We start from the raw sequence: 24,646 nt of genomic DNA, 5'->3' as shown, positions 1-24,646 counted from the left end.
AACAGTAGGGCCGAGCAACAGCAGGGCCGAGTCTTTAGGAAGTCGAGTGTCTGGACCGGCAGCAGCAGTGGCGGGCGGCGAACCTCGCTCGACGTTGTGGAGTCAGACTGACTGGAAACCTTGCAGCTCAGTCAGTCCGCTTCCAGCTGCGCTAGTGGTGTGTCGTGCGTCGGTGGTGAGAAGCCTTCGTTTGTGCCATCCCAAACTTAATTGCCTTTGTCAAAGACTACGAAATACTTTCGAAGTAACACTGAGCTATTTGTCTATTCAAATTTAAAGCTTCTCTTACAAGCCTAGGCTTAACCTTGAACTATAATGTTATTTGCGAAAGTTAGATCAAGTACGATACGTAACGTGCCAGCTACTTACTTCTCTTCCCTGTCGCTATGTATCACTCTTTGCTTTAAACGTTAAAGTAACCATATTCACATCGTTTGCCATTCGTTCTATTTTTCACTGCTTTCTGTTAATTTTTCCATGTGGCAAATTTTCACGCGAATTTACTTTCCAAAATTTTAAATCATAAGCACCTCGTACGCTTGCGATTTTCGCTAAATGCTACCGATAAGCGATAACCAAGGCAAATGAGGCCCTTTACTTAGTTAGGCTATGGTGTTCAAGATATGAAAATAAAATTGCTCTTCCATTCAATTTGTTGATCAGTCTAGCGGCGAGAGACCTGCGAGACAGGCTTTAGTCCGGATTGCTTTATATATGAGTTGGTGTCATATTTGAATTCAACGACGTATAATCTTTTTACGTTCAATGGGAGCCTTTATTCGTTCCTGCGATGAAAATTATGCGTGCGAGATATTTGTTTTAAAATATTTTTTTCAATGTTTTGTTCAATCATTGAATGTATAGCTAGTATATAATCATTTCATATTTATAAATTCTTATATTCACCTATTTTAGTTACGCTGACGAAATCAAAGGTAAATGCGTTTTCGTATTTAGCGCCAGAAGTTTGTTGGAAACGCTCTACTATATCGCAATATGTGCGTTGTTGAAAGCAATGTGACATCTGAAAAGTATTGAAATCTTCAGCCAATGCTGCTTGAGTTCTTGATTTGGTGAAGAAGTGTTGTGGTGTTGCATGACAATGCAGGTTAGCAGCAGATTCTCTCACAATAACAACAACAATAACCATCACCATCACAATGGTCACCACTCGAGACAGCCCACGCCTCCACCTCACCCTGACGACCAAGGTGAGATCTCCTGGTTCAATTCAACAGCCAATTAGGTGGTATGTTTCTATATGAGATGTTTGCCATGCTAATATGTTGCCAAGTGTATGTTCTAAAATTTACTTGGATTCCTGGCGATAAATATATAGACGTTACCGCCAAGTGCCAACTCTTTTATCTCTTCTTGAAACGTTAATGTTCAAATTTAATGTGCACATTTGAAATCTTTCCACTCCATGTACTGAAATGTAGAAACTCGCCTAGGAATACTATTAATTTGTGCCACATTTGGCAAAACGCAATATCCCCATTCGGCATTCTCTCCAAATAGATGGTACATCTTTAATGATCAAGTTAATCAAATACTTATTTGCATCACTACATCTCTTCAGGCACAGAAAAATTAAGGGTTATCTAAGTTATTTTCCCAATCGCACTAAAAGGGTTAAAACTTTCCTGATCATTGATATTTTCTTGTCTACAATTCAATGTCCTTTTCGATTGTCTTCAGTGCAAACGTCGTTTTAATTTGATGTTATTCATGTCGCTGCATCAAAGGCGGTCATAACGGATTTGATCAGAAACAATTTTAGTCCAATATCGTTATAAAAATGTTCTTCTAAATTATTCTGGGAATGTTTTTCTTGCATTTAGTTGCCTAACTCCAGATCGATATTGTTTTATTTCTTGCCCATGCACGGCCGTTTTATCATTATTCTTTGTTTGAAGTGAAAATCTCACATAAAGCTAAAACCTTGCAGTGGGCATGTCCGTTTGTGGTGGATGGCTTGAACATGTTAAAATTTCGGTCTTGCAAATCTTCCATTTTCAAATTTTTCTGATCACGGTGAAAATTGTAACTAAAAATTTTCATTTATAGTTACAATTTGGGAGATCAGGAATTAAATATTTCGTGTCTAATTTGGAATTGGAATTAGGTAACAAAATATACCTTCTTTACTGAAAATCATTGTAATTTTTTAGTAATAACTGACATTACAATTCAAAATAAATCAAGATCCTAGGTTCATGTTTTCATTTATAATTAAAAAAAATAGTGCCGCACTTCTGAAGTAGGTAGTTTTTAATGGATGTTTGTATGTATGAGACGAATTAAGGTCTTGAATTTGAATGTTATACTGTAAGATGCATGTATAAACTTTTAAACCCACTATCTGGCTGTGCTACAAGTATTATTATATGCAAGCGTGTTCTTCAATGTTTATTTGATAGTATGGTGAATTTTTTTCGCTTTTTCGCAACTAAATTGGAAATAAAACGAAACCCGAGTTGGAAGAACTTACCTACTCATCTGAAAGCTAGAAGGTAAGACTATGCGGCTTCAGTCTTTATGCTTATGGTACTAGAGCGAAGCGTAAGTGGTCTGAAGTCTATTGCATCAGTAAAGCAAAAATTCTCTAAGGCGTTTAGTTCGAACCTAAAATAAATAAATTATTTTATGATACAAAATTGGAGAGTTGATGGTATGGACTTGGAATGAAAGATGCCACTGAATATGCCGATAATAATTATAATTAATCCACAAAATGAATCTCAGAGGTATCAGCTGAAATGTAGGTTAGGTGCGAGGCAGATTCTTTTTGGAGAATCCAAATATCGTAGGAGATTTTGTGTTGAGGAGAGCCAGACAGCCGCGGAGAGTGTGGTGTGTCGAGGCATCACATATCGTAGCATATTCTGTGTGGAGAAGTGAGCCAGACAGCCGCGGAGAGTGTGGTGTGTCGAGGCATCACATATCGTAGTATATTCTGTGTGGAGGAGTGAGCCAGACAGTCGCTGAAAGTGTGGTGCGTCGAGGCATCACATATCGTAGGATATTCTGTGTGGAGGAGTGAGCCAGACAGCCGCGGGAGTGTGGTGTGACGAGGCATCACATATCGTAGCATATTCTGTGTGGAGGAGTGAGCCAGACAGCCGCGGGAGTGTGGTGTGTCGAGACATCACATATCGTAGCATATTCTGTGTGGAGAAGTGAGCCAGAGAGTGTGTGGTGTGGCGGGCTGCTAGACGCGGCGGCGGGACCCCCTGCCTCGCATCATCCCAGCCTGATAAGCGGCATCTTGTTGCTCTGCCTCCTGCACCCTGCGCGCCACATCACGTTCTCTCTCTTTCTCTCTCCACTTCACTCTTTCTCACCTTGTCACTCTTTCTCTCACTTCTTCACTCTTTCTCTCGCCACTTCACTCTTTCTCTCACCTCTTCACTCTTTCTCACTTCTTCACACTCTCTCGCCTTTCCTCTGTTTTTCTCTCTATCTTTCGCTAGTTATCTATGAACTTAAATCATTACGGCCTCATCGTAGAAGTACATTTTTATTCTTCGGTTTCTTTACTAGCTCCAAACTACATTCATGCTCGTGTCCAATTTTATTTTCCAATATACAAGCGGAGTAATCAATTGATCCTGTCAAATACGGGAAAATGGACCTTAGCGTTTTTTTGATGGGATTAAATTATGTTTTGAACAATATATTTGTTGTGTTACTAATTATTATATCACATAAAATTTCTATGTATTGGCTGTGCCAATATTAGGTTTTAATATTGTACAAGTGCTTCAACGAGGATGTTTATAGGATCGTCTATGAATGAGTGATTTAGTGAATGAATGACTGAATTAACGATGGTACACTTTAGCTGCAATTAGTTATTGTATGCATAGATAGATGAAATTTGGAGGTACGTCTCGAGGAGCATTACACATTTAAATTGGGAAGTTCAAGAAACATATCAAACATTGCAATTTAGGGTACGATGGACGTTGTTTTAAGAAGTTTTCCACTGTATTGCTTGTAGAGGTGGTCAAATTAAATAAGCACATGCTTTAATAATTTTGAAACAAGCTTCAATTTATTCTGTGGAATGTTTCCGCTTGCTAAAAGCTTTTTTTAGATTTGCGCAACTTATTATTTATCCAGATTTACAAACTCTCCCTATTTTATAAATTTATTATGATGTTTCATTGAAAGATTCGAAGTTATGGTTCTTCGTTCGTTCATGTGATTAGAAGCTATTGCGTTGCACAGGAATTATAGTTTTATATACAAAATGAAGCTAGTATTACTTTATAATCAAGTTGTTTATTTCCTATTTGTTACTATCAATTTCCAAGACATTCTAAACTTAGCGCATTATACGATCAATGAAAAGCAACGGCTTACGTTGTCAACATTCATCTGAAGCGCAATTCCTCAGCGTTTATTACGTTGGCTGGCGTGCAATCAACATTTTTGAAGCTAATTTAAAGGATCATTCAATTTAGAGAGATTCGGCTACGCGTGGACCAGCCGTGGCTCGCTCACTACCAATTGCCTCGAATTCTGGCGTGGCTGCTGGCAATTGAGGTTTGGTATGCCGCCTCTGCCACACAGATATTTAAGACCTGCACCAGCACCAGCACAGCTGCCGTGTTATTGCGCCCAGCTACCATCTACCACTGCTAGGTACCTGCTACACAAGCAGCACCGGCACAGCTGCCGTGTTATTGCGCCCAGCTACCATCTACCACTGCTAGGTACCTGCTACACAAGCAGCACCGGCACAGCTGCCGTGTTATTGCGCCCAGCTACCATCTACCACTGCTAGGTACCTGCTACACAAGCAGCACCGGCACAGCTGCCGTGTTATTGCGCCCAGCTACCATCTACCACTGCTAGGTACCTGCTACACAAGCAGCACCGGCACAGCTGCCGTGTTATTGCGCCCAGCTACCATCTACCACTGCTAGGTANACGTCATCGGTACGTCTCTCCGCTCGTTGCTACGTCATCGGTACGTCTCTCCGCTCGTTGCTACGTCATCGGTACGTCTCTCCGCTCGTTGCTACGTCATCTGTCTGTTACTCCGCTCATGTCACTGGAAGCGCCACCTATATGCTGGGAGTTTTTTTAAAGATACAGTTAATACTACGCACCTATAAACGTTTTTGCGTTTATACGCATCCACTCTGATGTACGATTTACGCATTTTCTTTTACGTTTTGACGGTTTTGATTAGATTCTTTAAATTTTCTTTTTTTCAAGCCTTTAATTATTTAATAATTTTTTGAGGTTTGCTTGTTGTCGTGTCTTTAGAAATAGTCCTGTTCCTTCTCAGTAGTACCTGCAGTTATCTATTTTCAAAAAATTATTATGATGATATCATCAGTTGTTAGAGCTTTTCATGATATTTTTGTTGGCTCATTACTGTTATCAAGTGTAAATACGTAATTTTTCATTTTCCAGTTATTTCCAAAAAATTTCTTTTTTAATTAATGTCAATCATAGAATGAATTTCTTCGAGAATAATCTAGAGATAAATAACATATTTGTTGCGCTCCTATATAGTAGTAGTTTGATCAATAGAGTTTGACCTCTACTTGTATTATGTCATGTACAAAATGCACGGTTTTTTATTGAGTGAAGATTGAATTGTTCGAATAGTTAGTGTTCCGTCTATATAGTTGACGAACCTCCCACTTGAGAAATGGATAATTTGTTCAAATTCCCAATTGTTTTGATATATCGTGCATAAACACATCACGCTGACAATTAGATCATATTACATAAATTAATTTTTAATGCTATTGTAAATTTATCTATAGAGTATTTAAAGTATAAATTACAATGTTTAAATTTAAATACACTTTTCATTCTTTATTTGAGTACACACTTTCTCCGGTCTGGTGATACTTGCAACATGAAATATGATACTTTCATGACTATCGTAATTTGTTCTACAGTTCAACTATATATTCCGCAGTAAATCTTGTAAATTTACCGACTACTGACTTGTCGCGTGTCTATCCATTTATTTCGGTGCATTAATAATTCACTCTCCCCGGTGAATTAATACGGGTTCCGATTCTGAATGTGTCGCATGCTGCTCTTGTATTCCATCACATTAATAATTGTATTCCATCACATTAATAATTGCCCTGTGGTCATTGAAGAAAATTCTAGCTGCACACGACACCCGCCACGGCTGAATGTGCGTGTCGTACGTACGGTATACCTTTAAATTTCATAGCAGTGCATTAGTGATGATCCTACACTATTGAATATATTGAATCGCATCGACTCGATACGGTTCTGTTTTTCCAACTACCGTATAGAGTTTTGCTGGGCTTAGCATACGTTTGTATTTAAACAAGATAATGAAATGTGGACTCCTTCTTCGAAACTCGTGCATATTTTAAAATATTTTAGATCAGTATTGAAATTTTACCTTTAATAATTTGATTCGTTATAACTAGATATTGGCAAAAATTACTAACGAAAACGGTTGAATGGACTTGATAACTAATTACTCGTCATATTGTGTTCTTCTAGTTATGTTCGAATTTCTCTAGCTTTTATCTATATCCGTTATGTTTTTTCTAGTTTTGTTCGAACAAACATAGGTATTGGTTTAGTGGTCTACGCTACAAAATCTTTCGTCTTGCTTCACATAAGAAACGATGAGGCCAGGCTAGGCCAGTAGGCCGGCCTGTGCGTAATGATGCTTGAAATATTGCGTTCGATCCGAACGCGTTGTCAAGAACCACCAAATGACCTTGCTGGGCCTGCGCCGCGGTGATTTGGATCTCCATTTTGCTCAGTCCTTCCTGGCCTTTTGCTTGCTTTTCGATTTTTGTATTCACTTGGACAGGAATAGCTACCATTTCTGTGAAGAGGAATACGATGGTTCCATACACACGCGCCACAGGGCACAGCGTAAAAAAAATGCTGCCTCCCACATTACTGAACGGTTATGCTATGGCCTCCAATTTGCTTTCACGCTTTCGCAGATTCGAACGCTTGTCGGTTAGGCTTCTAATAGGATTCTTCTTACTGTTTGAAAAAAGCACATTCAGATGAGAATGTGTTGCTTCGAACTCGATATTTTACACGCAATTACTTGGATAATTCACTTAATTCTCTATTCTGAAATATCTTTGAAGGGCTCTTCCAGTTAAGCATATTGAAATACATGAGCAATTTTAAGCCGCTCACTTGTAAAGTCAATTCTTTCTCTTTATCTCCGAAAATATACGAGAAAGTGTTGCTGATTGATATTCTTGCAAACAAAAATTTTTGAAACGTGTGTGCTTGCGGTTTGTTTCGCTACAGTTATAATTAAGATATTCCACGACAGTGTGATAGTTGAAATATCATGTTGAAATTTACCGAGGAAGAATTTCGTCTTATTTTTGTTCACAATCATTCGGACGTTTTTCGTCGGCCTTACCTGACTTGAGTGATCACGAGGCTCTTAACGGTTCATTCCATCTCTTGAATCAAGCGCGACAAAGGCCAAATCTGGCACGGTTTATCAAAGAATGTTGGTTAGAGCCAGAATTTTACCTGCCCCCATCGATACTAATGAGGTTTTCTGAAGACCCAATGACCTGCTGTGTGTCCGTAAATGCATTATTAGCGGGCGAAATCTTCTTCCCTAACCGCCACGAAACTCTCCCGATATAAACAAGACGATCTTCAAAGATGCCTTTTACGTATCAGACTGGGAAAATCGTTGGTAAATTGCACGGCTTTCTGCAATAATCTGTCAGCCTCTGTTTCACCGATGCTTTCTATTGTTTCCACACGCACGTTATTGTATCACTTTTAACAGATTATGGCGATAACTTTTTTCGTTAATATACACCGGTAAAATAATCTCTCTCCTTGCGACAAGAAACGTGAAGTGGAACGCGCGTCGGGAAGTTAGGAAGTTTGTTTTCTTTGGTCACCGCGAACTCGCTCTGGAAAAAGACTGTAAAGTTCAGGGAACTTAATGTTGCTCTTAGTTGTTCGTCATTTTATTTTATCTTTTATTATTTTTTTCATTGTAAGTTAGCCTCTGAATGGTTTCACTCGATAAAATGCTTCGCTCACTGATAAGCGATTTTTGCCTTTTAAATGATAAGGATTTATTATGCCGTAACTATAAATATTGACTACTGATGACGCTTAAGTTTAATATGCGAATATAAAATTGGAAATTTACTACAAATCACCCGACCTTTTCATAGTTTTTACAACTGAGGTCAAGCAAAAGCCTCTAAGAGAACGTCCGGTTCCTGCGTCTGTGGTTATACATATATATATATAATTACCATCTTCCTTGCCTGTGAAAAACGATGATGCACCCGTTGTTAATCGGCCCTTGGTCCGTCACACGTAATTAAAATAATTTTCCTGTTTCTTTACTTCATTAATTTAGATTCAGTGCTCGTTATATAACATTCTACAGAACTTGATAGTTAATATTTTCACTTTATTTTCGTAATACATGCTACGTTAATCGTAATTTAGAATTAAGCTCGTTTTTAGCTCTCGGTTAATCTTAATTTACGACTAAGATCATACTAAGTGATCATTTAATCGCAATTTATATAACTAAGCGAGCAGCCTCACTCTTGATGCACGACAGCGAACTGCACACACGCTCCGCAAACAGGTGCTTCCGTCCTTCATTGTCATGCAGATTGAATGTGATCGATTTAGCGTGGCGCTCATCTCTTTCACAACAGCTGTCGACGATCGTAATTAACTTAACACGACTTCCCTACGCTGATCGATTGAATTTTGTCTATGCCGTTTATATTGACATCGTAGACTTGGCAGTTTCTATTGAATTTGTTACGACGCTTTACACGATTGTCGCTGCAGGATCAATACAAATCCAATGGTTATGTGCGCAATGTAACTTTGAATTGGCTCTCCATAAACCCTCTGACATCTGCTCCTTTCGATTGATTCTTTCCAGTAAAATATCCGTTTCTAATTTAGAATAAAGTTTCAGGTGGGATTTTTATTTATGTTCTTCATTTACGCGTATTTATCTTTCGTATTCAACTGTTTCTTAATTGCAATTTTATTTTGTTATGGTAACATTTAATTTCAGTGCCGACATATTTTTCTGCATGTAAATCTGGATCCGTTAAGTTATCCGATATGTTTTAAATTTGGAGACTGGGCTGGCCACGTTATGCATGCCACCATAGAAATAAACAAATATTTTTAATTAAATACATTAAATATAAATTAACTGCATTAGGATTTGAAATGTTTTGTCTGTTACAGGTGAAAAGTACTTCAATACAATTATTTCTCTTATGTAGAATGTTGAAAAATCCTGCAATTTACCGTTTCAAAGCTGATTTGGAAATTGAAATTAAAGAATGTATACTGTATAATCGGCTAGACACATCACCTGCTAATTGTCGGTTATTCCTAATCTTGTTCTACTTCAAAAAACGTCTTGCAAACTAAGTTAACTGTCGAAAATTTCTCTTTTCCTTCTGTGACTACGAACCATTATTTACAGGTAATATACTTGAGTTCTTGAATATGTTTCGTTTTTTTCTCTTCATGGATAAGCCAACTCTTGACTAAATTCCTAGCTTTGATATTTCAGAGGGTTCGTTGTACTGATACAGTGCAGTGTAGGGGACGGCTGGGTCTGCAGCTCTTCCATCTACCCCATGGAGTTTTACGGTTCCGTCGAAGTGCTTTAATGGTTCATTGGAGGAAGCGATGCTCTCCGCCTCAATATTGCCACAGCCAGCGCCGCTCACATGTTCATTAAATCCTCCGTTCAAGAGTGCCCGCTCTATAGGACGTAACTCGGGCAGCGACTCTTCTATTACTCACCGCGGCGTTCGTTACTCTCAATTGAATTGTGTACGTGTGCCTTCATGCAAATTATAGGCGGGTAGCCGGCTGCCGACGGTTGGCCATTTCCGAGTCCCGTCTATTTTCAACTAACGGGAATCGGGTTGTTAACATACTTGATTAATACTTAAGTAGAGATAAGATACAATGAATGCAATTCATGAAATTCAGGCAAGAATTTTGTTCATAAAACAATACACATAAATGGCTAATGATCTGAGATTTGGCAACCCATGCATAATTGCGAGCTAAGCTAGATGATGTCTTCATATAATAATGATTAATTCTATTGCTGCGAATTCTCTATAGTGAACACGAATGTTCCTGCTACTATGCTTCTATGTTCACAGGACATAATATTGCATGCCCTATGTCCAATACTATTGGACAGTATTGACTTTATTCCCATAATATGACGTCATTTGACATTTATAGGATTTTAGTATCAAGTGACGCGTTTGGAAAATCAATTTCTTGTTTGTACGTGTCTCGTTACGGCGACAGTTTGTAGTGTAAGTTTCAGAAGCTGGCCGTTGTAGGGGTGGTGGACGCGGCCCGCGGCTGTTCTGCTCAAACCTGATAAGCTTCGTGTTTGCTTTCATCGTTAGGACTGATGATCGTTCACGTGCCTCTTACGGTCACCGAACTCCGCAGTTCCATTTCAGCATCTCTGATGTGGATCCTGGTCATCACCAGCCTTCATCAAAACTGTTCTAGAAACGCCTAGGAAATTGTTGCAATCACTTGTGCTGTAGTTACGAATTATCTCTTTAGGGGAAAACCGTTTGTTGACTTTGAAGGTTTAGGGGGAAGCCAGGCTATTAAAGAAATGACGTTACTTCAGCTCTGTTTATTTTTTTTTACTGGAACGCTCGTGTGTGACGGCTGCCAAGATATACAGCGATCTTTTCTGTAAAGCTGAATCATTTAAATGTTCTGGTGTATGACTTTTCTTATCTGGCGACTGGATGATAGGATTTATTTCGTGCTAAAAAGCCATACATGAATTTTCTATAAATCTTTTTGTTTGTAGGCTTAAAAAATTCCTTTTACAATATGATTAAAAATTTTTTACTTGCTGGAATAATAGTTTAAATTTACCCCAAAGCTCCACGTTGCTTCCAGTCGCGACTGACGTAATTCCGGTATATTTGACGTCAATTATTAATGTTGCTAAACACGTAAAAAATCTCGAGCATCCATTATTAATTCTAGGTTCGTTCATCTTGTTTTATTACTCCAGGTTGTTCAGATTTTGTACTACTATCAAATATTCCAGAAATTCTATAAATTATGCGCTATTGAGGTTCATAAAATGATTTTGCTCAGCGTCCCTGTGGTGTTGCTGCATTCATGTCGCCATGGCAGCTCAGCCGGCGACCGCCGCTGCTGCTTGCTGCTGCTCCTCCGGCTCCCGCATGATGCCATCCTCTTTAAACATTGTTCAGATCGCCTGCCCCAAACACATTCTAATGAGACTCTTTCAAAGTTAACTCATTTCCAGCGTTTTATTCGCCGTGCTGATTGCTTCCCAACTTGCTGAGCTCCCTAGTTGTAATGATTCAATTGGGAATATTTTCATTGCACATTTTGTTAAGGTTTTTAGATTCTGGACAATTGAACTGAAGTAGGTACGTTTGATGGTATGTGGAATTCGTACGTGTTTTTTTTATTGCGGAATGTACAATGTCATTATGTTTTACGGTAAATGCTCACCATATGACGGCTATGGGAAAGCCGAAAGACGCTTCCCACATTTGAGTTATCGTAATTGAGAGAAATTGAAGTGCAGTAAGATTTAAATATTGTAATTCGGTCGTGTTGCCGAACGAATTGTTTTTAATTTTTTTTATTTTTACGCTGAAAAATGGCTAACTCAACTTGTCGTACAAGTTATTGGTGGGTAATAAACTTTGAGTAATGTTTGACTGTGAAAAAAAAAAGTATTTTATTCAGAGTTCGCGTTAAAATGTTTCAATTTTTCTATAGCAATATAATAATAATGTTTTTATAACTTGCTAAATTTCTGCGCCTGATAAAAGAACGTTCTTAATTCCATTTTCAAATAATTTTCACAATGAACTCATACCCTGGGTTGTCAACTTGTTAAGAGATTTTCTTAGCCCATCGCACGCGACAGCAGTGTTCGCCTTTTGTTCTCGATGTCAGATCAACATCGACGCGGATTCTACAAGCTCCTGGGCCGCTGCTACACTTGCCCGGTCCTGTCGCGATGCACAATTATGGCATTGAGCTCTCGACTGCATTGTTTCAATTGCGAGCTTCAAGCCCAGTCCTCTCATTTTCATTTGATCATTTTCTTGCCTCCTCTGGACTACACGCAAAATCTATTCTTAGCCTGAGGTACTTATTATAGTGTTGTTATCAATTCCCCATGTAAATAGTGAGATCGAAGGATAGCCTTCCCATTATGTATTGGCGCAATTGTTTCTTTTCATCATTATATATTTATGCAATTGGTGAAGATCATTGCCAACCTGCTGAAGATGTTTTCTAAACTCAAGGAAGGTATTGTGCGTTACAACCATTCCGAGTCATGCTTCATCTTATGCTTAAAATAATAAGAATGTGTCAAGCTATATACTGCTTTGGTTCATTATAGTCTTAGAGCTACGCCTTATGTGTTGAGTCAATTTGTTCTTATCAAGTAAGAAGTGCCAAAATTTCGGAAGCATGCATTTTGACGCGACATTGCTTTGTGTTTTATGTTCTACTGGAAAAAATTTAGAATTTAAAGGTAAAATACCTTGAAAAGTAAGCGTTCAATTTTTTCATCGAATTGCATGCTTTATTCCTCGATTGGAAAAGGCAGGTTTAAGTACATCGAGTTAGGTCTGTTAATTGGTGTCAAAAACTAATTTTGCAAATTGTAGGTAGATTTGTAATAAATACGCTGAACTCGTTTTGTATGGCTCAATTCGGAAGATTTATGATGTTCACAAATTCTTTGGTCTTAGTAATGCTGGTCACTAATCGGTGATTGGTAACAGGCCACTGCCAAAACTGCTCAGCGGTTGCTAGGTTAATCCTGTATTCGGTTAATACTCATGACAATCCGGGCGCTTTTTATACATAATAACCCAATTTTCTGTGTGTAGCACCAGTTTCTGTTATATATAAATTTCGAAAGTTTATTCCTGAAGTTTAATCACTTTCTTGCAAATCTTATATCCGTATCAGTGCGGATCTGCTGAGAAACTTGTCTCGTGAAAGTACTTAAAAAAGCTTGATGTTGAGAAAGTTAATCATCTAAGAGCGGGAGTGCTTCATTAACACTTCAAACTTGGCATAAGAGGCTCACCAAGTTGAAGTCTGCAGCTCAGGAGTTTTGTGGTCGTGGTCAATATCTTGGGTCCCGACTTGGCTTCTACTCAACAACTTACGGAGCGATGAACTCTGTCCACTTTCAACTGTCTACTTCGTGTGGCAGGCCAGCATTGTAGATAAATAGAATCAGAGTGAAAATTTTTAAAAAGATTTTTGAAATTTAGGTACTTAGGTAAAATTTGTTATCATAATGGTTTTGAAATAGAATCAGAGTGAAAATTTTTAAAAAGATTTTTGAAATTTAGGTACTTAGGTAAAATTTGTTATCATAATGGTTTTGATGAACATACTCTGGGACGCGTTTCATATCGATGTAATACGTTAGTAATATTTTCCTCTCTGGCGGATAATTTTGTAGCCATAAATTTTGGAAGGTGGTTCCACCTGTGGAATGCATCTGCAGTGGAAATGTGTCGATCTAAAATTCGTTTATAAGGAAATTTTATAGATGCATTTAGATTTCGCATCTAATCGCGATTATTCCTCATTTTCCAGCTTGGAGGTGAAATTGTGCAAACGTGTTTTCTTTATTTATGCCACTAATTATTATCACTGTTATACTACTATTGCCAAGGACTCTGGCGACTCAAATAATTGAATCTCAATAAATTTAACAAGTAAAATCTTCTACGTTACTAGGAAAGACTAGAGACAGCAGCTGCAAGCTTAAAACAATAGTGCTAGTGACGACAGCAACGGCTCGCGATCTTCAACCATGCAGTTATATAAGGAGCACGAAAATAACGATAGCAAAATGGACACGAACCGTTGCGCCTCGTCCCATGCTGCACTTCCTTTATTTGGATGCTTCATTCATTATGACAAGTTATACTCGATAAAAACCTCGTCAGCGACTGCATAGCTGCACTAGATGTGATATCCTGCAGTCGCTGCCTCGACGTCACATTCTTGTGCCACCACACAGCACGGCTATGCATGTGACTGCCGCACCTGCATATAGCTGCACTAGATGTGATCTCCTGCCGAGCCTGCTCTGTTGCTCCTAGTGCACCTATGCATAATAGATAATGCGGCTATGCAGTCGCACTGGATAAAGTATTGTGCATAGCTGCACTAGATGTTGATTCCTGCTATCCCTGCTTCGTTATCTTCTTATGCCACCTGCGGTTGCCTTAATTTTGTCGCAATTGATAGTAATGAGCAAATACGAACTTGACTCACTAAATCTGCATTGTCTAAGTTCACTAAAAAAGCTGTGCCACTTGTAACCAATATTTTTCAACAATGTTATTAGGAGATTCTTGGTTTTTCTTGCGTCTCACATGGTCAGAAGGCCACGAAGTCTTCGCGGCCTGGTAGCATGTTTGCATGTCTGCTTCGCGGTGTGGCATCTTCGGTCATTTCTCTGACGCTGTTATCGAGGAGCGCTATCTGTGTTGCCTGCGTCGCACCATTCATCTCACGCGTCATCTCTTTATTGATGTACATTTTGTGTTGTTGCTGCTGCTGCTGCTTGCGCCTTATGATGCTGCTGGTGAGTGCGCCTTTTGATGCTGCTGATGCGAGCACCGCATGAAGCATGAAGCTGCTGCTGATGCGCCGTACGAAGCTGCTGTGGACGCTCCTCACGAAGCTGCTACTGAATGCCCCTTACGATGCTTCTGCAGCATGCCCCTTACGATGCTGCTGCAGCATGCGCCTTACGATGCTGCTACTGAATGCCCCTTACGATGCTGCTACTGAATGCCCTTACGATGCTGCTACTGAATGCCCCTTACGATGCTGTTTCTGAATGCCCCTTACGATGCTGCAGAATGCGCCTTACGATGCTGCTACTGAATGCCCCTTACGATGCTGCTACTGAATGCCCCTTACGATGCTGCTGCATGATGCGCCTTACGATGCTGCTACTGAATGCCCCTTACGATGCTGCTACGGAATGCCCGTTACGATGCTGCTACTGAATGCCCCTTACGATGCTGCTACTGAATGCCCCTTACGATGCTGCTGCAGCATGCGCCTTACGATGCAGCTGCTGAGGTGTATACCACGTGATGCTGCTGCGTGTGCCTCAAGCTGTTATGATGCCGCACATGGCATCCCGATATGTTGATGCTGAAGTTTCTTTTGCGGCTGCCAGTGCTTCATGATGTTGCTGCATCGGTTATGGATGATGCCTCTTCACCCGCTTGCGCCGTCTGATATAGCAAGTTTGATTACTTAGTAGTTATAAGGTGCAAGCAATCGTTATTTTGAACGCAGGGTTCATACTAGTGCGGGAATTTTTCAACCTTAGCCAGAGCACCCACTTGCCGCTGCCCTTACCATGTCGAAAATCTGAGCCCCATCAGGTCCGGCCGAGTATTGAACCTTAACTGGCCTCCTGAGAGCAAGGCATGTTTCTCATTAGGGGAGTGCGGCCTTACGTGGTTGCAACCTTAGACGCGTGTCACGAGTTGCCTGCCTTCTCGTGCAGGTTTCTCCAGCCTGTTCTTGTTGCATGCTTCTGTTGACTGTGTTCTCTTGCATGCCATTATAATATTATTCTCCCTTGTCTGTCTCTAAATTATCTCTCCTTCCTTGTCGATTTGCTACCGTTCTACCTTTATTTTACTTGCTTTTCTTCACCTACCGTAATGCTTCTCACATTAATTTGCTCTTATCCAGCATCTCAGTGATGAAAGGTTCAGCTTGAAATTGACGTTATTCCATGTGATTATCATTGTTTTGCGGAAAACTATTATACTAATTATTGTAATTCAGCCTATTCTCGAAAACAAATCAGAACGTGTGTTTTGTGTAGGAGTGCGATGAATTAATCAAAAAACACGACTATTATGTCGATGAGCTGCAACTATTTTGTAGGTCATTATGAAATTTCTAGCTTCTATAGCGTTATGAACATTAAATTATTATTTTCAACCAACAAATAGCTTGGTCATATTTATCACGGTTACGTGGTTGTATTTTATGTCATGATTATGTAATTTAGTTTTTTTCCAGTGTGCAGGAAATTGTTATGAGAACCAAGTTTGTTATTGTTGTACTCGCTTTCCTACTTGGACGCGGAATGTCAGGAGCTGGAGGAGTGAGTTGTCACCGGGCGTCCAGGCTTATCTTCTAGGATTGCTCGACCATTTGTTTGAAATGGAAACCTGCACAAGCTCTATTCACGGCGGGACTAATTCAAATCAGTGCGTTGATCGTGGTTTATATCTTGATTGTAATTATATCCCATTTGATGTTGGTGTGGTTGATACAAGATATGGATGCTGATTATGGCAAAGATTGGCTACATCACACACCTAATTCAATTTATGAATTCTAGCGTCTGAATGTTCTTCATTTTTTGCCTTTCTCATGTTATTGTAATTACAATTTACTCGTTAGTCGTACAACATAGCAAATCAAACAAATCGAAACGATATAAGCTGAGCTGTCTTCCCAGAAAATGTGACGATCGCTGCATGCAATTCAATTTCTGTTCTTGATTTTTTATCTAAAAATGCAGAAGTTTGGAGCGTGTCTCCTTTGGAAGTCTAAAAAGTATATACATTTTATTTAATTCTCATATAAACTTGCAGCAAATCGATTATTCCCTACTAGCCTATAATTAAAATTATTTGAAAGAAGGAATTCTCAATGCCTTTTTTAGCTAAAAAATTTGTAGATTTCTGTCGTAGAATATTTTACTTGCACACTGCATTTTCATTGTAATTTGTTGCTTGAATCATATACAAGCGGTTGTAGGTTGTACAAGCGTGTAGGTTGTACAAGCGTGTAGGTTGTACGAGCGTGTAGGTTGTACAAGCGTGTAGGTTGTACAAGCGTGTAGGTTGTATTTTTGAGCCTAACAAATTTTTCGCAGCCGCAGGAAAAGTTCCATAGCGTGAATTGTGAAGATTTTCATATTCCCTTTGTTAATACACTTTAGGACTAGGCTTGCAAGTGCCTGTTCAGAAACAGTTATGTACTTGACAGTTTTGTTGAGTGGAATATCGATGTTCATTGGATTCTCATCTGCGAACCTAATCGTGAGATTCGTCATTTGCACGATAAGAATAAATAAAAATACGACGAATATTACTACATTCATTGTGATTTTAATGATTGACGGGGTCGATCATTTTCTTGACTAGGCTCTTATTCAGTTCTTGTATTTGCTTCGCATGCTTGTAGCGATGACCAGGAAATGAACTATATACAAGCATAAAATATTCTGCAAACTATTTTATGGCATTGTAAAGGTGGGGAATATTTGATGTCTTTTGAATGCTTAAAGATCCATTTTCAATCACATATGCTCACGATCCTGCCGGATCAAGCCTGAAGCTCGGAAAAGCGGCACTGTGTATTATCTTACGGTCTCCGCCACTTGAATGTACGGGCCTGTACGTAATCGAGAACTTGATCATTATCTTTTATTATATTACCTTGCATTTAATTGTATGAAGTTTAATTTGTACCAATTTAGGTATCGGAAATTTTTCGTAGATTTTATTGTGAGTTTAGGGCACGACCTATTGGTGTTACATGTCTCGGTAATATGTTTCATATCTCATATAGGGATAGATTCAACCGTCTGGATCGAGCCGTCAGGAGGTTGCAGAACCCGGTGGGGGTATTGCGGATAGGCGAGGTCTTGTATTACGTTCAATGCATAAACGGCTCCACATAACAACATTAATTTTCCTGACGCTTCAACTTTCAAACAGTCAAATTTTTAAGCACCGACTTGGATATCAAAGCAAATGTGTTATAATCTTTTGTTCTTATGCCTTCTAATTATTACAAAAATTTTTGATCATCTCATATACATTGATGTTTTTACGTTTTATATTCGTTATTCGTTCAAGAGGTATAAAATGCATAAGAGTCGGTTTTGCCCTGAATTTTAAATCACTTAACATCAAAACCTTAAAATGATCATTGAGAATGTCACGCTTCGATTTTTAACACGATTAGTTTGCATAATTTTTCTGGGCACTACTTAGGAATTGAAAATAACGTGAATTTATGCAATTAAATTGAGGGATTATCTTAAATTGTATTCAATTACTCCTCAAATGAAGCTTGAATTCTTACCTAATAATTATTCATGCTACACCGTTTTTATTCAATGCACATTTTGTGCCGCTAAGTTTATACGTCCTGCAGGTGTCGCTGAGTCATGGAATGAACAATCAACCGGTAGGATGTGACTGTATATGAATGATTGTGTAGAGAAATTTAATTATGTTAATCGGTATAAAAGCCTCTGTTTATTTGTTGCTTGCCCTTCGGCACAATATTTTACTGCGTACAGTAGAACCGAAGCACTATTTACTATTGGGGAATGCTCCCCAAACTGCAAAATAGCAGCGAGCCTTTAATTTTGGCGCCGGAGCTTGGAGCGACAAGCGATCGCGGGACGCTCTAAGTGCCAGCCCTCATTAGCGAGTGTATTTTTTTGCACTACCCTCGCTGGTCTGCCCTTACCGTCCCCTCTTGATCGCTCTTTTGCTCAATTATCTTAGCTTTCTTCTCCGATACTTTCGACGGCTTACTTATGGTTGTCGTCGTGTTTGATGCTGAAATATATATCGATAATTTTCTCGTAGGAATGGATGAAAATATTTGACTAAAATTTTGTTAGTTCCTTCTGATTAAAATTAATAATTTACTTTTGGATCCAGACTTTGCAACTGTCTGGTCTGCAACTGGACTTTGCGACAAAATCCCCTTTTCCTATCAAGAAAATTAGGCAGAAATTATCTGTTGCTGTTTTGAATAAGAAGGAAATATGAGAGAAGCGCGGGTTTTGTCACCACGTTATATGCTTTATAACTTCGAGTACTCATAATCTTTTTATTGTTGCCTCCACACAGTGCATACTTTTATTTTTATTTTTTATTTATTTTATTTGCTTTAATTTTTTGGCTTTTATATCGCTACAATTTGTGTTCTGAAACAATGAAGATAGCAATTCGTTCCCGAAATCATGTCCTAACGCATCACTACAAAATATTTTTTCGATACTCGCACCCTAGGATGTGACATCGACTATAATTTATTCCGCATTCTGTGTTAGGATGTTTTTTTTAATTCAATCGCGAAAACATTTTTCAGCTTTGTTCGCATTTGCTAGAACACCATAGAGCATAGATGATGATTGACGTGGACCGTAATCTTATAATTTGTTCTTATATACGACGGTGTTTTGGCCTTTATTCCACCCCAGGTTCTCAAATATTCCATTAGTAAGATTGGCACACTTGATTTGTTGGATACGTCGTGTCAACACGTCCGGCTAGGAAACACGTAACCCTGCAGCAACATGTTTATGTCTACCCTCGAAGGATTACGAAAGCGTCTTTGGATTGTATAGTAAGATCATATAATATTGCTCGTGCTCGCTTCCACTTGTTCGCTGGGAGTTTTGTGAAGATTTCCCAATAGAGTGCACACCACGTCTCAATACTAACATCGCTGCAGAATTTTCAAACAGCTTTTCTTGGTGGTGGAACGGCTCTTCTTTTCGGCAGTCCCGCAAGACGTGGCTCCCTAATACCCCGCAACAAACATGATAAATTTTTCTGGGCCTTTTCCAATTTGGCTCGTGTGGCCGAAAAGAGCTCGGTTACTGACGCAACATTAAGCCGACTTTTTAAACTGCGAAGTAATTCTGCCATGGTCATCAGGCGTCGGAATCCATTATATTCAAATGCAAAGGCTCTAACTTGACCGATTCGAGTTTCTGTAAATTGTATGCACTAATTAATAATTTAAAAGTGCATAACTTTAAATACCAACGATTTTCTTTACATTTGGAAGAATCTATTCTCTTATTTAGTCCAGTTGAACTGCTTTTTGTGTGCTTGACTTGCATCTGAAAACTTTGACTCGCATATTACGCATTTTTTGTATGATCTTTCTTCTGTGAGTTTTCATTTTTAAATGAATTATAATCAACAGACTTGGATGTATGGATGTGTATGTATATATAGTCTTGTAGCATTCGATAAAATCGCCGTAAAAAATCTCGAATGCTTTTGAGTTGTCAAGGTCGTCGACATAATATATATAGTATTTTAGATATATATAATATATTATTCGTTATAGATGACCGCTTGTCTTCCGTGCGTAGCTTTTTTGCTACGGATTCGCTTTCCATCTAAATGGTTTTCATTCCACAGAAATAAATTTTCAATGTTTAGGCAAGACAATCATTTATTAATATGTGTTCCAGATTAAACTATGGAATAGTTAGCCGAGGTGTTAACTGAATTTGTCACTCAAAAGTTGCCATTTACAATGCAGTAGTCGATGATTTTGCAGATTTAATTCATTATATCTGACACGCTAAGTAATTTAGCAAATTGAAATTCATTTTTCTTGTGTGCCCAGATAACAGTTGTGATGGATTCCTCGAAGTGTACATTGACGTTATGAACGGTTTTTGTAGTGAATAAAGTGTTCCCTTTTTTTAGATCGTCGATTATACACTGATCATCAATACTTAACTCGAATATTATATAACGGGTAATTGAGTAAGAAAAACACTTTCCTGTATCGGAATTTCTCTCCTGAAATGTTTTGGGTTAATTAGCTATTTGTGTATAAAATAACATTAAACAAGTTTTGGGTCGCTAATCGTAAAGAGATTAATATAGACAGTTATCTGCTCCACCAAACGTGTGATTAAATAAAATCTATTGATAGTCCTAAAAATGATTACTACGTTTCCTCATGCCTATACCAACGAAAAATTGTCAAAATAATTTTCCAGCTGAAATATTCAGATTGAGTTTTTGAGCAGCCTCAGTCCTTACAATAATTAACCAAAAGCTCATTAAATAACTTGTGAAGGCCTCTCTTATATGCCGATTCATTTGGTTGAGTAGGCCATGGGTAATTAAAGGCCTAGCTTTTGCTTTACTGTCTGATCCTATTTTTTTAATATTTTACCAACGCTTATATTCTCCCTTCATAACTTTTTATCATAAATTGAAACGGTCCTTGAACCCATACTTGCATTTAAATGAAAAGACCGGTTCGTTGCCCAACGACCGGTTCACTATAGTAACTCTAATAAGCCATATGAACCGCGGTCGTTGGCTGGGGCTGATTTAGCTCTGGACCTGAACCCGGCATGAAATATATCCCACGATGTACCCGAAATGAGATTCTCAGATTAAAGGCAGAATATCCTAGTGAAGTTTCTGGGATCTCATAGAATACGTTGGTCTTTTGACCAATCAAGAATGAAACTACCTTTATGGTGTACGTGAGATGTGCATCCGGTTACATAAAAGTGTCATGAATTCCATTTGAATGCTTATCAATATTCAAAGCTAGTGTGGCAACGATAAAACACTACAGTTGTCAAGAGACACATGTGCCCATGGATTAGACTGGACATTTATAGGACCTGGTATGGCATCAAAAGAAATTCATAAACATAGGAGCGCTTGCGCAACAGTCGGAGTTACTAGATCAATCACTTCTTCTACATAGGAAAAAAATTATCTGACATAATTTATTCGCCTATTGAACATGCCGCTCGAAAAGTTTCGGATTCAAGTACTTGTAACTTATTGCCTTCTCATGCCATGGTATTCGTTTCTGTGCTTTTTTAGCTGTGATGGAGTGACTGCAGTTCTAGCTTGTTAACGTTCTTTGAAATGCTCACGAGTTACGCTCTAATTTCTCTCCTGAAATGTTTTGGGTTAATTAGCTATTTGTGTATAAAATAACATTAAACAAGTTTTGGGTCGCTGATTGTAAAGAGATTAATATAGACAGTACGTTATCTGCTCTACCAAACGTGTGATTAAATAAAATCTATTGATAGTCCTAAAAATGATTACTACGTTTCCTCATGCCTATACCAACGAAAAATTGTCGAAACAATTTTCCATCTGAAATATTTAGATTGAGTTTTTGAGCAGCCTCAGTCCTTACAATAACTACCCAAAAGCTCATTACATAACTTGTGAAGGCCTCTCTTATATGTCGATTCATTTGGTTGAGTAGGCCGTGGGTAATTAAAGGCCTACCTTTTGCTTTACTGTCTGATCCTATTTTTTTAATATTTTACCAACGCTTATATTCTCCCTTCATAACTTTTTATCATAAATTGAAACGGTCCTTGAACCCATACTTGCATTTAAATGAAAAGACCGGTTCGTTGCCCAACGACCGGTTCACTATAGTAACTCTAATAAGCCATATGAACCGCGGTCGTTGGCTGGGGCTGATTTAGCTCTGGACCTGAACCCGGCATGAAATATATCCCGCGATGTACCCGAAATGAGATTCTCAGATTAAAGGCAGAATATCCTAGTGAAGTTTCTGGGATCTCATAGAATACGTTGGTCTTTTGACCAATCAAGAATGAAACTACCTTTATGGTGTACGTGAGATGTGCATCCGGTTACATAAAAGTGTCATGAATTCCATTTGAATGCTTATCAATATTCAAAGCTAGTGTGGCAACGATAAAACACTACAGTTGTCAAGAGACACATGTGCCCATGGATTAGACTGGACATTTATAGGACCTGGTATGGTATCAAAAGAAATTCATAAACATAGGAGCGCTTGCGCAACAGTCGGAGTTACTAGATCAATCACTTCTTCTACATAGGAAAAAAATTATCTGACATAATTTATTCGCCTATTGAACATGCCGCTCGAAAAGTTTCGGATTCAAGTACTTGTAACTTATTGCCTTCTCATGCCATGGTATTCGTTTCTGTGCTTTTTTAGCTGTGATGGAGTGACTGCAGTTCTAGCTTGTTAACGTTCTTTGAAATGCTCACGAGTTGCGCTCTATTGTCGAGCTATTACCGCCACTGAAACCTATATTTTATGATCATGTTTATGGTGCCGAAATTCACATATTTTACAGAAGACTCAGACTCCTAGAAAAAAAATTGCTCGTAATGTTCAGTAAATGTGAAAAATATTTGTTTCGTTATTTCCTGTACATTATTGATCATATGAATCTTTTTTTATTTAATGATTTATTTCATAATGTTTATCAGTTGAATTCATTTTCGCCACTCGACTTTTTATTTTATTATCATAAATTAGTAGATATCATAAAATAAGAAGTTTTCGTAAGCACGCAATACAATATTTTATAATTTCCTTATTCATTATTATGTGTACCTGACTTCCCTAATTTGTATCAAAAGTTTTGGTCAAGGTTTTGAAGATATGAGCATGGAATTTTGCAGCGAGTCTGAAACGATGAGTTTTCGGCACGTCTTGTCTGGCACGTTTACATGCTTGATCCTGCGTCTCGGTCTGTTTCTTTATTGAAAAGCCGCTGACAGGTACCTGCCTCATTGGTTATTCTCTCATCACGTCTATAAATCCCGTGATCTGCGTCGAAATGTCGGCAAATGTCAATTTTATCCTCGGTACTAAATTTCGTATGTTGAACAGAATGACGTAACTCTTGCAGATTTACTAGGATCGATATACAGGTATGAAATTTCCTTCACTTCATTTTAGTCTAAAATTAGCGGGCGAATCATCAAAATCACTATTAATATTTAAAAAAACAATTTTTATTATTTGATATTTTTATTGGAATAAAATGCTTCCGCGAATAATAAATACTTAAATGGTTTTATATACCTACGGATGTGTAGTGAGCTCGATCTCTTGCTTGTGCATGGAAGGAGACAGTCGAGGTCTGTTGCTGGTAACTCTTGTAGTGACAGGCTGGAATTGCGTTCGCTCGCATATCTGTGGTAGCATCTTAATGAGAGTGTATCACTTGTAGTAATCGCACTGCCTATTTATTAGACTTCGACTTTTAACATCGCTCTCGTCACACAGCGAGAAGCAAGGTTGTGTGACGTTAGCATATAGGCGCACATTGTGTGTGTAAGTGTAAATGTGTGTGTCTGTGCGTATATTGTGTGTGTATATACTCGTATATCGAGAGACCGACTGACTGGAAGCATGCTTGTATTCAATGTGTGCGACTGACCAAAAATTCCTACGCCCAGTCCACTTCAGAAAAGGCTAATAGCATGCAGTTAACTTGAGCTCTACTCTAACATTCACAAATGTGTGTTTGTTCAGGAATTTTGCAAAATAGGTGATACTATACAAATTCTCAAAGATTTCATATCCTTAACTCGAATATTTTAGGTGTTGTTAGTAATGCTCTGATTATCATTAGGTGATTTTCACAAAGCTTGATGTAAAAGTATCATAGAGATTTACCTGATTTCCTAAAAACGCCAGACGCCAATTAACGTTGAGCATTTGTTGCTTAATCTTTTAGTTTTAATTTTCTTATGTTCTCTTGAAACCAGGAATTTTTCAGTCTCAATAAATAGTTTCTACAGTGGACCTCATCCGGTAGTAGAAGTCCTAATATATCTTAATGAGACGTCAGTGGTATGACCGTTTATAAGCCACCTAAGAAACGCCTATGATTTTCAATGAGGTGCCCATAGTTGGCAGTGGTACAACGAACTCGCGTCTA

General features: G+C 38.4%; 1 protein-coding gene across 1 annotated transcript in view; it reads left to right on the top strand.

Annotated features, from left to right (window-relative positions):
- The first annotated feature begins 892 nt into the window (after positions 1–892).
- Positions 893–24,646, top strand: part of LOC108674334 (protein O-mannosyl-transferase Tmtc3) — a 146,601-nt gene continuing 122,847 nt past the window's right edge. The window contains exon 1 of the mRNA XM_018162273.2: positions 893–1,211. Coding sequence (XP_018017762.1) covers positions 1,097–1,211 — 115 coding nt within the window. The 5' untranslated portion in view covers positions 893–1,096. The remainder of the gene's footprint in view (positions 1,212–24,646) is intronic.

This window comes from Hyalella azteca, unplaced genomic scaffold (assembly GCF_000764305.2).
Source record: "Hyalella azteca isolate HAZT.00-mixed unplaced genomic scaffold, Hazt_2.0.2 contig10909, whole genome shotgun sequence".
NCBI classification, from domain to species: domain Eukaryota; kingdom Metazoa; phylum Arthropoda; class Malacostraca; order Amphipoda; family Hyalellidae; genus Hyalella; species Hyalella azteca.
This window is presented reverse-complemented; position numbering and strand designations above follow the sequence as displayed.